The sequence below is a fragment of the Hippopotamus amphibius genome, chromosome 6, assembly GCF_030028045.1.
Source record: "Hippopotamus amphibius kiboko isolate mHipAmp2 chromosome 6, mHipAmp2.hap2, whole genome shotgun sequence".
In the NCBI taxonomy this organism is placed as follows: domain Eukaryota; kingdom Metazoa; phylum Chordata; class Mammalia; order Artiodactyla; family Hippopotamidae; genus Hippopotamus; species Hippopotamus amphibius.
The window spans coordinates 81,583,166-81,598,417 of NC_080191.1; the positions used below are offsets into that span (position 1 = coordinate 81,583,166).

At 39.3% G+C, this 15,252-nt stretch overlaps 1 protein-coding gene across 1 annotated transcript in view; it reads right to left on the reverse strand.

The window, feature by feature from the left end:
* Window positions 1–15,252, reverse strand: part of KCNQ5 (potassium voltage-gated channel subfamily Q member 5) — a 535,817-nt gene that overhangs the window by 97,049 nt on the left and 423,516 nt on the right. Inside the window, exons 4-5 of the mRNA XM_057738358.1 lie at window positions 4,009–4,184; window positions 3,649–3,774 (exon numbers count right to left, since the gene is read on the reverse strand). Of these exons, the coding sequence (XP_057594341.1) occupies window positions 3,649–3,774; window positions 4,009–4,184 (302 nt within the window). The remainder of the gene's footprint in view (window positions 1–3,648; window positions 3,775–4,008; window positions 4,185–15,252) is intronic.

Here is a 15,252-nt window from a genome sequence, read left to right on the forward strand (position 1 = left end):
GCATGTGGGCTTCAGTAGTTGCAGCACCTGGGCTCAGCAGTTATGGCTCACAGGCTCTAGAGCACAGGCTCAATAGTTGTGGCACACAGGCTTAGATGCTTCATAGCATGTGGAATCTTCCCAGAGCAGGGCTCGAATCTGTGTCCCCTGCATTGACAGGCGGATTCTTAATCACTGTGCCACCTAGGAAGTCCTGCTGTATGCATCTTAAAAAAAACTCATAACACTGTCTTCGTCACAGGAATAGCAGTAAATAGAAAGAGGACAAGCTGGCCTTCAACAATAGGTTATTACCAGAAAAATTACTTCAGGAGGATGGGATCTTCAGTTATTTCAGAATAAATCAAAAGCAAATCAAAAGGAGGAAAATAATAACAGGAAAGAAGGAGATAATAATAAAAAATAACTCCAGGAAAACCTGTTTTTAAATTACTTCGGAATAAACCTAAAGCAACTGAGAAGGAGAATGATAATAATAGGAAATCACATTAAATGGAGCTCCGCCCAGCAACCAGAAGACCCTCTTGTCCCGTAGCTGCCAGGGCCTCAGCCTCCCCCTCCCTCTTCCTCCACATCCACTGTCATCAACACCTGTTCATTTGCTCCATCAGAAGCCAGAGCATCTTTTCATTGAAACCCCAGTTCCCAAGCCCTTTCTGCACTTAAGCTGTGGGTCCACCAGGAAGGGTACCACTCCTTGTTCCTTTGCTGTAGCGGTTCTCCCACTTCACATCCACGGCAGCCCCATCTGTAGTAGGGCACCTGCTGTGGGCTTAGGACCTGCCCTTTGTATCGATGATCCCACCTACTCAGTGGGCTGAGTACTGTTGTTCACTAGTATGGAACTGTTTTCAGGGATCGAAGCTCTCTAAATTGTTATGGGCTTCGAGCAGTGCTGATTGCAGTACGTGTTCCTCCTGAAGGTGGTTTGGGGACAGCCCTCAGCACCTTCTTAATGGAAGGAGTTCCGTATTTAATATTTAGAATTCACTGGGATACTGTATCCATAGACTACGAATTGCATTTTACATTTAATGTTGATACTTCAGGCTTTTTTTTTAAATAAATGGGGACTTCCTTTTTTTTCACCAAAGCCTAAGAAACACTCTAATTCAGGATGCTTTCATTTCCCTATGTATTCTGGATACTCCCTTGGTTAGCAAGGTGTCCATTACATGCAACGTGGATAATTTTAACTAAAAATATCCAGATGTAGATTTCATTAAGGTCTTCATTAACATATCATAAAAGGTATAGTATTCTAAATTTGTTTTACTTCACATTGGAGACATAGTATATGTTCTTCTTATAAGGAATAGAAGTAAAAAGCTTTCTTGTTTGCTTTTTTGTGGCTTTAGATGATTTCATTAATGAGTCAGTTAATATCAACAAACCCACTGTGGACCAATAAGGCCTTTTTTATTCCTAGAAGCTCAACACCGTAGAAAATTTTTACTCTGGTAAAAGAGACATAATTAGGCCATTCAAAGAATCTGTTAAGTACAGGTTAAACTTCAGTCAAATAGTGCTACTGAAATGAAATTAATGAATAGATGTTGCTTTTCCTTGAAAGGCCCAGAGATGACCTTTGGAAACCTGCTACATGGGTTGTTCTGGCAAAAGAAACAAGCTGGTGACCAAGTGAGAGGTACATTAAGAGTTTCCCACACACCGTTCAAAACACAATGCAGCGATTTTGATTAGCAGGAAGGAGAAAGGAAGATGGAGGGACTGAAGGCCAGAGAGCTGCCAAGTGGATCCACCAACAGCTGCACCTCAGAGGAGAAGGGCGCCTGAGTGTCCCCGTCACTCACACATGTTAGAATTACCACAGAGAAATAAAATCTAAACTTCGATTCAAATTGCTGCTTTGAAGCCTGGGATATTCAGTTGTCTTCCCCTTGCTGGCTAGAAAAGCCTCCCGTTTGCTCAGTTTACACAGTTTATCCCACCATGAATCATAGATTCTCATTTGTTCTCTACACATAAAAAGTATTTTAGAATGTCAGATGACTGCTCTCTTTTGGGTTTTCCACTTTCCTCCTTTCAAAGTGGCCATTATGGCTTGTGGGGGAGGGGAAGGAGTTGGAAACCAAATTTTTAAACCAACAGAATGCTTTGTTGTCAGTGGCACAATCTTGGAGATATTTAACTCTGATAATTCAAGGAAAAAAATCTTGATCTTCAGATGAATATATTTTGATTCTTATTCATTTTATTGCTGCTATGTAACCAACAGAAATACCAAGTTCTGCTTACTAAAAGCCTGACAAGTTATCCATGTCCTTGACGAGTTCTAGTCCTCACTGATGAGCTTCTGACCAAGAGCGGAACAACGCAACAACTGGGAATGTAAACCTGTGCTCCACAAAGAAAACCAGCAAACAAACTTACCAATGTTTTAATCACAGTTTAAGAAGATGATAGATTTTTATTTTGGCAACAATCTAGCACTCAAGAAATATTACAGATGATTTACAAGCCAACAAGTTTGTCAGACCAAAGAGACGTGGAAACTCTTCAAACAACTATAACTGCTGTTGTATTTTCATCCTTTTGGAATGTTTTAAGGAATAAAATAAAAAGAAATGCAGTTTACACATTGCATAAAGCACTCCTTTATCCTATGACATTCTTATTAGGGTACATGTTTCAACAACTGTTTTATAAATTCTTTACAATGTAAAGACAATTTTTTGCTTCACTGGAAAACTATGTGTTGCTTAGAGCACACTCTTCAGGTTATTAATTTTTGATTTTATAGGGCGGGCTCTGCACCTTTCATGGCCTTTGAGCTATTTTAGGACTATGTAAGTTGTAGTAGCAACGCAAAATAATTCTTGTCTATGGACGTGTAAATACATCCTGTCTGGTGGGGGTTCCTCTGACTTTCCTCTTTCACTGTGGAAGAAGCCAGGTTTGCCACTGTTGCACATTCATTTCAATATTCCTAATTTTCATATATTTCTGTTCTTTGGATAGTCCTCTGAACTGGCTGTAACATCTTCCTAGATCCTTCATTAATAGTAACTTAAAAGAAAAGGTAAAATAAAATCTTTAGCACATGTTTATTTTCTACCTGTATGAGAGTCATGATTTTACTTTTGTTTAGAAAACTACCCTTTAACCACAATTTAAAAGAAAAAGAGGTTTTTGAGTGGAAAGTTTTGAAATTCAGTGTCTATAATCTCTGATCTCACAGATGGTTACCACTCTTCTCTTTTCCCTTTTTTGTATCATAATTTTACTCTTCTTTCATTCAGCTACTATTCCTTTTCTTTTTTAAACCTCAGATAAACTTTTTGATGAGTGGCAAAACAAGGCAACAATTTGTACTTTAAAGCTGTGCTCCACAAAGTTAAAACAAACAAGCCCACGAACATCTTAATCATGGTTAAAAAATTATTTATCTTTATTATGGCAACAGTCTAACACTAAAGAAATACTACTGATGATTTGTAAGAGAACTTAACTTTGTTGGACATAACAGGGGAAACTCTTTAGATAATTGCAAGCACTGTATATTTTCACATAACTCCCTTTTGGAAGTTCTTAGTTTTATTGAGACCACACATGGGAATCACTACACTGTGTTCAAAAGCAACGTCTCACAGCATCCAATAAATAAAACCAGATTTTTATACTCACCGTGCCCCACCAGAGAGCATCTGCATATGTAGAAAACTCCTTATTGGCATCCTTCTCCACCAGATAGACAAGGAAAGACGAAAATATCAGAACCAAAAATCCTATGTACCAAGCTGTGATTAATTCCTAGATATAAAAGGAATGAGACATTTTTAGAGGTGAAAAATCTTTGGAAAAGGAGAAAGATCTAAGCATGATTCCATCTGTTTGACTGCTTCTTGGATATTTATGATGACTTTTACGTAATCCACTACACATTGTGTCCCCACATTGCTTTAACCAATTTCTGAAAAGACTGTTTACTTTCGATAAGTTGAGGAACTATTAGGGCAGCTGGCAAGGAAGGCCAGGGGTCCCCACCTTGCTGTGCGCGTAGACCACGGAGCCCAGCAGCTTCCAGGTGCCGCCGCGCCGGTCCATGCGCACCATGCGCAGAATCTGCAGGAAGCGCAGGCTGCGCAGTGCAGACGTGGCGAAGATGTTACCCTGAGTTTTGGCAGAGACTACTGCTATGGAGGCGATGAGAACGATGGTATCTGAAAGAAACAGGTGGGAGTAGCCGTAAGTAGCACGACCAGGAGACTTTAGTTTCCACAACAGGATTTCACAAAAGGTACCTCTGACCTATTTGGAGCCCAGAAAACTGATCTAGAGCCCCAGGCCGGCGCGCACCACTTGGGCTCTGTGATCTCCGAGGAGTGGGAGGCCGAGGACTGGGCCTCCTGATGTCTCGGGTCTGACCCTCGGCCATTCTCTACTTTAGCCATGCAGGTTTGCATCACTTGCTGTTTAACCCTCAAAGAACCGGACACGGCCTTCGGAAAGTCCGGTGCTCTGGGGGTAGTTAGGGCTGGGGGCAGCCCCCCACAGCAGCCCTGGTGTCACGGGTGGTCCTGCCTATAGGAGGGAGCTTCTGCCTCGACCCCAGCACCGCGGCTTCCCGGCTGATGCCACAGAGGATACATAGCCTGTCCAGCTGTGAAAATGCTCTTCACATAATCATGGCTCCTGTCTTCTTGCCAAAGAAGCTTGTTGCCCCTTTCTGAAAAAATTTCACTTCTGTTGTGGAGTCTGCAGCTTTACAGACTCTTAGACAAAGGCCTCAGCTAAGCTGAATGCTCTAAGTACTCTGCGTACACTACTCTTTATAACTGCTTAGGTCTGTTATGTTTAAGTTCTGTACATAAGTTAATTAATATTCCATTTGTTATAATAGAGTAGTAATTATACACACTGTGCATTGCATGGGAATGGATATTTAATGTTTGACATATTGACATTTGGCTTAAATCATATCTGCCCTTTTGTCAGCTAAAAAGAAAAAAAGAGCAGCTAATGAAAGCATAGAAAAGATAAATGAGGACTTAATCGTTCCAAGGGTAAATATCTGAGTGGTGGAAAGTAGGCTTTGAAGTGGGAGAAGTGAAGTGGCATGAATGGCCTCCCATGGGATTTTACAGTAAGTTAGCTTGACCTGATCATCCTCAATAAAACGTCCTTCCTGCTCGGAGTGGGCTGTGCGCGACCAGGTGGCCACCCTCCAGAGAGGAGCCCCACCTCAGGGTGTTGCACTTACGATGTTTCTGGGATGCTCAGGGTTAACTGCTGTGTGAATGTGTATTATTCTTTCAGCTCCATCCTTCCTGCACTCAGGAAGGTCTGGTCCCCTAGTGTGGACTAACAGTCACTCTCCTGGTGCCCTCTTGGGTCAGGATTTGGAGGGAGAGGGTCAGGGGTTGGCAGGACGTGGGTCAGCCAAAGGGATTTCTCCAGCCGGGTCTGCCCGCTGAGTGAGCTCGTGGCTGGGAGCACAGCCAGCCACAGTGCACCCTTTTCTCTCACTCTGTAGCTGTCGGAGATGGGAAGGAACTACACATGTTGATACGGACACCAAAGGCATTAAGTGACTAAAAGTCAGTTGCAAAGCAGTATGTACGACGTACTCTTGTTTAATAAAAACTATATTATACAACTAGGAAAAACGTGAGAATGTGCACAGAATATTACTATTAATTCTTTCTCTAGGAGTAGAGAGTTGGGGTGAGTATGTGGATAAAGGGACTTTTCACTTTCTAAGTTATTAATTTCAGTAATGTTGGAGTTCTGTAACGATGAAAAAGCCTTTTGAAATCAGGAAAAAACTTGAAAAGAAGAGGCCCCAGGTATGGGTTGTCAGTTTTAATAGGGTTAGGTAATTTCATAGGCTAATGAGTGGGAGGAGTATTCCAGTTATTCTGGGGAAGGGGTGAGGAAGAGGCAGGACAGCTTGTTTTAAGGCAGCGTGGGCTGGAATCCTTGCATGGCCAGCATCTTGATGTGGAACTGTTGTAATGGCTTCCACAGGCATCCTATGAATCTCCTTGATGATGAAGCACTTTTTGTAACAAGATCAGAGTACAAAAATATCTATAAATGACAAAAGAGATTTTAGATGCTATCCCTTCCAAGGCAGTCTCCCAACCAGGTGTTAGTGCCCAAAAAGTTATCGCAAAGAAATGGCACAGAAGGTGTTCCTAACAGTGTTGACAATGAGCAGGAGTTGGTCTGGCTTATCACTGTCCCTTCGTGGTTCCCAGCTGAAACTGTGCAACTCAGAGTGGGACTTGAACCCACGGTCTTTCAACTGAGATCACACACCTTGTCTCAGGAGTTAACAAAACTCAAGTTCTGTTATTTTATTTTATTTTTTTTATAAACAATAGAAATTTATTGTTCATAGTTCTGGAGAAGGCGCCAGCATGGTTGAATTCTGGTGAAAGCCCACTTCCAAAACTCAGGTTCTTGATGTCTTGTCACAGAAAGAATTCAATGAGAGACAAAGTGATGGGTAAGAAGTGGACTTATTTAGAGAGAAGCACACTCTACAGAGAGAGCGTGGGCCATCTCAGAAGGTGAGAGGGCAGCCTTGGGAGAAACTCACTCCACAGAGTATGGGCCATCTCAGGAGGCGAGGGTGGCACAGGCCTCTAATTTAGCATGCATCTAGGGATTGACTGCAGGTCTCAACTGAGACCACATAAGACAGTGGACACTTCCCCTGCCCTCTCCCTTTGGCCTGCTCCTATTTGCTAGTATCTCTCTCAAGGAGCTTTTACAGACATCTGGTGCCCCAGCTTTTGAGGCTGCAGCTTGAGAGAGAACCCCTGGATCACCTTGCTCTGATGGCCAACAGGGCTTGCATTCAGGAGTCCCACAGAACTATAGTAAAGAAAGAAGTTCCTAATAGGTTCAGGACCCCACAGCCCCATCCCCCACTCCATGGTTGTATAACTGGGCCCAGTACAGCAGGGACAGGTGAAATGCCCACCTTTCCATTTCTCCTTGGATGGGGCCTAATGACATACTTTCCCCATTGCTTCCTGAGGGTCCAGCTTCCAACTGGCCTTCTTCTAGGAGCTGACTGTGACTCTCCCCTTTGGGATACTGATGGGTCTTGGCATTTATTCAACCACTGAGAGCCAGTAAGAACAGGGAAGGTGGTTAGACAATCACACAGGTTTTAGAGACAACCAGAAGCAAAGACTAGGCTAATTGATGATGTTCATCTCCTACACAAAATCAGTCCGTCAAGACTCAGGTAGGTGGCTGTTTTATCCAATGCGCAGAAACCAACACAGAGAGTTAAGGAGAATGAAGAGACAAAATAATATATTCCAAACAAAAGAACAAGATAAACTTCCAGAAACATCTTAATGAAACAGATAACCTAGAATAAATAGTTAAATTACTAGAAACATACAACTGACCCAGGCTAAATCAGGAAGAAATAGAAAATCTGAACAGGCCAATTACTAACAAAGAGATATAATCAGTAATCAAAAACCTCCCAACAAACAAAAAAGTCCAGGACCAGAAGGCTTCACTGGCGAATTATACCAACATTTAAAGAATAAATACCAATCCTTCTCAAACTCTTCCATTAAAAAAAAAAAAGGGGGGGGGACACTTCCAAACTCATTTTATGAGGTCAGCATTACCCTGGTATCAAAACCAGATAAAGACACCACAAGAAAATAAAAGTACACAGCCCTGATGAATATAGATGTAACAGTCCTTAATGAAATCTTAGCAAACTGAATTCAACAGTACATTAAAAGGATCATACACCATGAGCAAGTAGGATTTACTCCAGGGATTCAAGAATGGTTCAACATCTGCAAATCAATCAGTGTGATATACCACAATAACAAAGGGAAGGATAAAAATCATATGATCATGTCAATAGATGTAGAAAAAAAGCATTTGACAAAATTCATGTATTTTCATGATAAAAACTCTCAACAAGGTGGATACAAAGAGGGAATATACCTCAACATAATAAAGGCCCCAAAACAAGCCCATAGCAAACATCATACTCAGTGGTAAAAAACTGAAAACTTTCCTTCTATGATCAGGAACAAATTAAAGATGCCCACTCTTGCCAGTTTTATTCAATATAGTATTGGAAGTCCTAGCCAGAGCAATTAGGCAAGAAAAAGAAATAAAAATCATCCAAATCAGAAAAGAAGAAGTAAAACTGTCACTGTTTGCAGATGACATATTATATATAGAAAACCCTAAAGATTCCACCAAAAAACTGTTGGAAATAATAAATGAGTTAAGTAAAGTTGCAGGACACAAAATAAATATTCAAAAATCACTTGTGTTTCTATATACTAACAATGATCTATCATAAAGAGATATTAAGAAAAAAATCCCATTTACAATAGCATCAAAAAGAATAAAATATTTAGGAAGAAGTTTAATCAAGAAGGTTAGGAAGAAGTTTAATCAAGAAGGTGAAAGATCTGTTCAGTGAAAACTATGAAACTGATGAAAGAAAGTGAAGAAGACACTGATAAATGGAAAGATATTCTATGCTGATGGACTGAAGAATTTGTGTTGTTACAATGTCCATACTATCAAAAACAACCTATAGATTCAATGCAGTCGCTATCAAATTCCAATGCTGTTTTTCACAGAAATAGAACAAACAGTGCTAAATTCGTATGGAATCACAAAAGACCCTGTACAGCCCAAAACAATCTTGAGAAAGAAGAACAAAGCTAGAAACATCACACTTTCTCATTTCAAATTATATTACAAAGTTATAGTAATCAAAACAGTATGATATTGGCATAAAAACAGACACACAGGTCAATGGAACAGAATAGAGAGCCCAGAAATAAACCCACAGATATATGGTCAATTAATTAATGACAAAGGAGCCAAGAATATACAATGGGGAAAGGATAGTATCGTCAATAAACAGTGTTGGGAAAACTGGACAGTCACATGCAAGAGAATGAAATTGGAACACTATCTTACAGCACTCACAAAAATTAACTCAAAATACTTTACAGACTTAATGTAACACCTGAAACTATAAAACTCCTAGAAGAAAACAGAGGGTAAGCTTCTTGACATTGGTCTTGGCAATGATTTTTTTGGATTTGACACCAAAAGCAAAGGCAAGAAAAGCAAAAATTACCAAGTGAAATCATAGCAAACTAAAAAGCTCTGTATAGCAAATGAAACCATCAACAAAATGAAAAGGCAATAAAAGAGAGAAAAAATTTTCAAATCACATAGCTGATAAGGAATTAATATCCAAAATATATAAATAACTCATACAACTCAATAGTAAAAAACAAAAACAAAAACAAACAAAAAACCCCCAAACAATCAAATTAAAAATTGGGCAGCAGATCTGAAATGGGAAACAATAATACTGTACTATATATTTGAAAGTTACTAAGAGAGTGAATCTTAAATGTTCTCACCACGAAAAAGAAATGGTAATTATGTGACATGATGGAGTTGTTAACTAATAGTCATTTTGCAATATGTAAGTGTATAAAATCAATTGTATACCTTAAACGTATACAATGTTTATGTCAATTACATTTCAATAAAGCTGGGGAAAAACTGGGTAGAGTAGCGTAAGCTGCACAATTAGTTAATCGTCCAAAGTGTTGTTTGCAACCTAGGAGCATTTGTTTTAAGTGAAGACAGCACATTTTAGTTCAACGTAGGAATTACAGGTAGCCCTCAAGGCTCACTGGCTTCAGATTCATTTGTTCATGTGTTCATGTATAAAGCAGTCAATTGGGGTCAAGCACTATATTGGACACTTGCATTAGAAATGAATATTCATTCATCTGTCTGATCATCAATCTACTGCAAATATTATCAAGTCCCTACTATGTACGGGGCATTGTGCTTCATGCTTTATGTCCACCAGTGGTTGTGAGTGGGGACAATTTTGCCTCCCAAGGGACATTTGGTAATGTCTGGAGACATATTTGGTTGTCATAACTGGGAAGAAGTTGCTGCTGGCATCTAGTGGTAGAGGCCAGGGTTGCTTCAAAACATCCTACAATGCCCAGAACAGCCCTCTGAAAAAAGAAGTACCAATCCCCAGTGTCAGTAATGCCAAGACTGGGAAACCCTGAGGTCCATCATTTCATTCAGTCCTCCACACAACCCTATGATGTAGACAGTATCATTACCATCTCCTCCTCACAAACGAAGATCTGAGGCTTGTGGGGCTCAACTAGCCAAGCACAACATCTACAAGCGGCTGAGCTGGCCCTTACCTGACTCCAAAGCTGTGCTCTTAAGAGTCATTGTGCACCATTTCTTGGATAAAGAAAATCCTGAGTGACGTGAGTGGGGGGTAGTGGTGGCAGGGAGTGGTGGCAGAGATGGTGTGTGCCACTTCCATACTTTTGTAGGCTGCAAAAGCAGGTGGAAACTACAGCAATAATAAATTGTTATGGCATAAAGCATTCAGGAAAGAAAGAAGTGCAGGGAGAATAAAGCAGAGATAAAATGATACTAAAACAGATGGTACTTTTATGGATACATCCTGAGAAAATGGGTTAGAGAAACAAATAGAACTGCTAATAAACAAGGAGGCACTCCAAATTGCATGAAAAACAAAAACCCCCCCAAAAACCAGGTAATTATGAGCTCCTAAATGCCCCTCTTAACAGAAACAGAGGGGGACAAATTAGGAAGCAGTGAAGAAATAGTTATTGATTACAAGCAGCCCATTAGAGATGTAGAATATAGGCTTATAAGGTATTAGGTAGGCTCACATATCTGCTGAATCCCTTAGAATGATTTATAGATGAATTCTTGAGATTTGCAGAGACTGCAAAGATTTGAATGAAGTAAACACTGTAGTCATATTTAAGACACATAGAGAGTGTATGAGCTTATTATTAGACCCTGCTGGAACTTTGCTCCAGTATTAGTCAGCAAAATCAATACAAATTGATCACCCCAGATGCTGAGTAAAAGGGATTAGTCACTGAAATACTGAAAAGCCCTCATTATAAAGTGGATTCACATCCAAGGTTACCCTATCATGGACCTAAGATTGGGTTAAAGCAAGGTCAATTGTACATCTGAACTCCATGGGCTGTTTTGTTGCTACAATTACATGAAACAATTCATCTATTAGAAAGTATATTTTAGTACACTTGGCTTTCTTTAAAATCATAAAGGGAAGAACTAAATCACATGCATTAAACAAAGTATAGTTAAACACTTTTATACAGTAATTGTCAGGAGAGAGAAATTTTCCAGAGGTAAACCACAAAGGGGGTACATCTTGACATCTAGAAACTGTCTGGAGACTTTAGTTTTTAAGAATTTTTGTAAATTATGTTGGAGTCTCAGAAGGTTTCCCCTAATAACTAACATAAATCTCCCTCTTGCACTTTAAGCTCATTTCATCTTGTTGCCTTTGGGCAAAACAGAAGGGCAGCAAATAGTGCATTCCTGGTGATTCTATCCTCTCCCACCACCTTTTCTGTTCTCATTCCTTGAGCTCTCTTCAGTGGCCTCACTACAAGTTAAATTTTGGACCCTTTTAATGAAATATCTGTTTTAAAATTATAAAACTAATAACTGCTATAAAATATCAAAACCTTAGACATATGTATAAGGTAAGAAGTAAATATATAATTAACTAATTCTTTACTAATGAACTGTAGGTTACTTAAATTTTTGCTATTAAAATGATGCTGAAATGAGCAGCCCCATACACAAATGTCTGTAGGTGTTCTCTTTAAGGATACATTCCTAGAGATTGGATTGCTGGGTTGAAGGTTGGCACATTTCGAGCTTTGATATCAAAGTGGCCTCCAAATGATGGTACCAATGATCATTAATAATGTGTGAAAGTATTTATCTTTCTGTCACCTTGCTAATAAAAAGCAATGCTAATGAAATAACAATAGTAATAATAATAATTAAAATTTACTGTTTACTGTGTGATACTGTTCTAAGCATTTTCATGTATTAGGCAGAATATTATAAATCTGTAATCTTTACCAATGTGATAGACAAAACATCATGTTTTTGTTTTTGTTTTTTTAACAGATTCTAAATTTCATGTCATTAAGAAGTCATAGAACCACGGAGCAACTAAGCCCGTGAGCCGCAACTGAGCCCACGTGCTGCAACTGCTGAAGTCTGCGCACCTAGAGCCCGTGCTCCCAACAGGAGAAGCCACTGCAATGAGAAGCCCATACAACACAACGAAGAGTAGCCCCCACTCATCACAACTAGAGAAAAGCTCCATGCAGCAACAAAGACCCAACACAGCCAAAATAAATTAAAAAAAAAAAAAAAAGTCATAGGGGTCAAGTCATCTAGAAGGCCTTTGTCCGAGATTAGAAAAATACTTTCCTAGATTCTACCTGGTGTATTTAGCTGCTCATTTAGTTAACATATGCACTCTGTTCATATCACGTTCTCTGTGGCAGGAGTAGCTAGCTGTCCTCCAGAGACGCATGCTTCTCCTCTGAGGTGCAGAACTACCCCGGAGATGGGGGCTACCCACCAGGGATGTCATTTCCCAGGTCTGCCTGGGTGGGGAGATGTGACCCATCCTAGCTGATGGAAGGTGAGTGGAGATGGTGTAGACCACTTCCAGGCTGAGAGGAAGCAGATGGCCTTAGAGGCTGTCTTTTCCCGTCTGCTGGCTCATGTGGACACCAAGGATGTCTTTAGGAGCCAGATGCTGAAAATGGCAGGGCCTTTGTCAGCCGTGTCCTGAGTGACTGCGTGGAACAGGGCCTCTGCCACATACTCCAGCCCCAGTGAGAAGCACCTTCACTGGACTATCGCACAAGTAAGAAATGAACCTCGATTTTGAGAAGTTACTGGAATTTGAGGATTTGTATGGTATAACAATTAGCATTATTATAACTGAGACATCTTTAACATTTAAGAAATTTATGTTTGTCTCTGTGGTGAAGTAGAGAACTAATCTTACTCTTTATCCTATACGATATTCAGTTTTTCCAATACCACCTAAATAAATCTATTCTCCATTTCCATATACTTATCAAGAGGTCTATTTCTAGACTCTTTCTGTTTCATTGCCTACTCCTCATCAGTATGACACTAGATATTAGATAGGGTAATATCCCTTCAATGTTATTCCTTTGTAAAAAAATTATGAATTACTCTAAACCTATTTATTTCCCCAGGTAAATAAACGTAAATACCAATTAAAACCCCAGCATCTCGATACAGATTGCATGTTGGATTTGCAGGTAAGCATCTTCTTTATTGCCTCCCTCATCTCACATCCTGCTGCTTCTGCTCCATACTACCTCCTCTCTCTCCCTCCTCCCACTGGTCCTGTCTCCCCTGGTGCAAGGTGAGGCTCCCTCTCTCCCAGTCATGCCACAGACTCTGACTAGATCTTCACTCTCTTGTCTTTCCTTTCCCTAAACTCTTGTGTACTCTGTTGCCAGATTAAAATGTTAAAGTAATTATATTACTTCTCTGATCAAAAAAAGGTTTTTTTGTTTTTTGTTTTCAATACTTTGGAACAAAGATCAAATTCTGCTGCCCGGCTTCAAAGTGCTCTACAGAATGCTGCTGCTCTGTCTGGAAAGCCCTTCCCCTACCCCGTGTGCTCAGCCCAGGCGTCAACTTGTCGAAGAGGCTGCTTTCATGCACGAGTGCCCAGGGCTCTGGATGCATTCCTGTCACACTTACTACCACTGTCAGTACCATCTGCTGGCCTGCTGGTATCTCCCAGGAATTGTAAGATACTGAAGGCAGACAAAGCACTTATTTTTCCTGGTAACCTCAGTGCCTGCTCAGTACCTACAATAGTACAGATGTTCAATACTGATTTGATGGGTTATTTGCTTAGAGTTAGCACATAAACAGAATAATATTTTATAATTTTAAGGGTCTTAGAAATAGTACAGTTAAATAGCCCTCATTTTGCAACTGAGAACAGATATACAAATATACAAAAGTTAGAACTATGTTAAAAAACCCAAATAGATTGAAATGCAAAAAAAAAAAAAAAAACTTCAAAGAGATATTTGCAACATATATGATGATGGACAAAGGATTAATATCCTTAGTATACAAAAATAAACTAATAAGAAAACATGCTGGTAGAATATTGGACAGAAGGCATAAATATAAATTTAACCCTAAGAAGAAGTAAAAATGGCCAATAAGTATATGGAAAGAAGTTCTTTATAAATTCTAGTTTTGAAATTTGAAATAGTAACAACATACCATTTTATTTATTTATTTTATTTTATTTTTTGGCACACGGGCTTAGTTGCTCCGCGGCATGTGGGATCTTCCTGGAGCAGGGATCGAACTCATGTCCTCCGCATATGGCAGGCAGACTCCCAACCACTGCGCCACCTAGGAAGCCCGCAACATACCATTTTAATCATCAAGCTAACAAAGTTTAAAAAACAGTCATGAAGATTTTATGTAATAATAAAATGGTTTAATTTTGGGGGGGAGGGGACTTTGGCATTATAGGCCAAAAGTATTAACTATGTGAAATCTATTATTTCAGTAATTTTGCTTCTAGGAATTTAACCTAATGAAAAAATTGTAGATGTCAATAAAGGTTTGCATAAGAAGACTTATTATAGTGTTATTAACTAATACAAAAATTAGATCTAATTCAAATCTCTAACAAAAATAGATTCATCTCTAATAAAAATTCAGTCCATCTAATCCCAAGCATGGACTACAGAATCTGCCTACCTGAGTTCCAACCCTGGCTCTGCCTCTTATTAGCTGGGTTACCCAGGTTAAGTTGCTGAACCTATCTCTGCTTCAGTTTCTTTATCTGTAAAATGAGAATCATAAAATTGTCTCTATCATAGAAATGTTGTGATAACTAAATAAGTTAACACATTCGAAAGATCTTAGTACTGTGCTAGCCCGTAATAAATTTTATCTAATTTATTATCGTTAGTAGTAGTATTACCAAGGATAACTATGCAACCACAAACCATCATGTTTTAGAAGAATATTGATGAGATAAGAAAGTATTTCCTCCAATACATCATCATGTAAAGAACTGATTACACAGCAGGATTCAAAGGTTGATAGCAACTTTGCCTCCCAAATGATTATCTGTTCTTACAGTATTTATAAAACTAAATATTATAAGTACCTATACCTGCATGCTAACAGTGACTCTCTTTGGGTGGTACAGTTATGCGCAAAGTTTAGTTTTTTTATGCATATCTCTTTTGTCCAAATGATCAATAGTAAGCCTGTGTTGCTTTTGTAATGAGAAAAAAGAGCATTATTATTTACTTACAATAA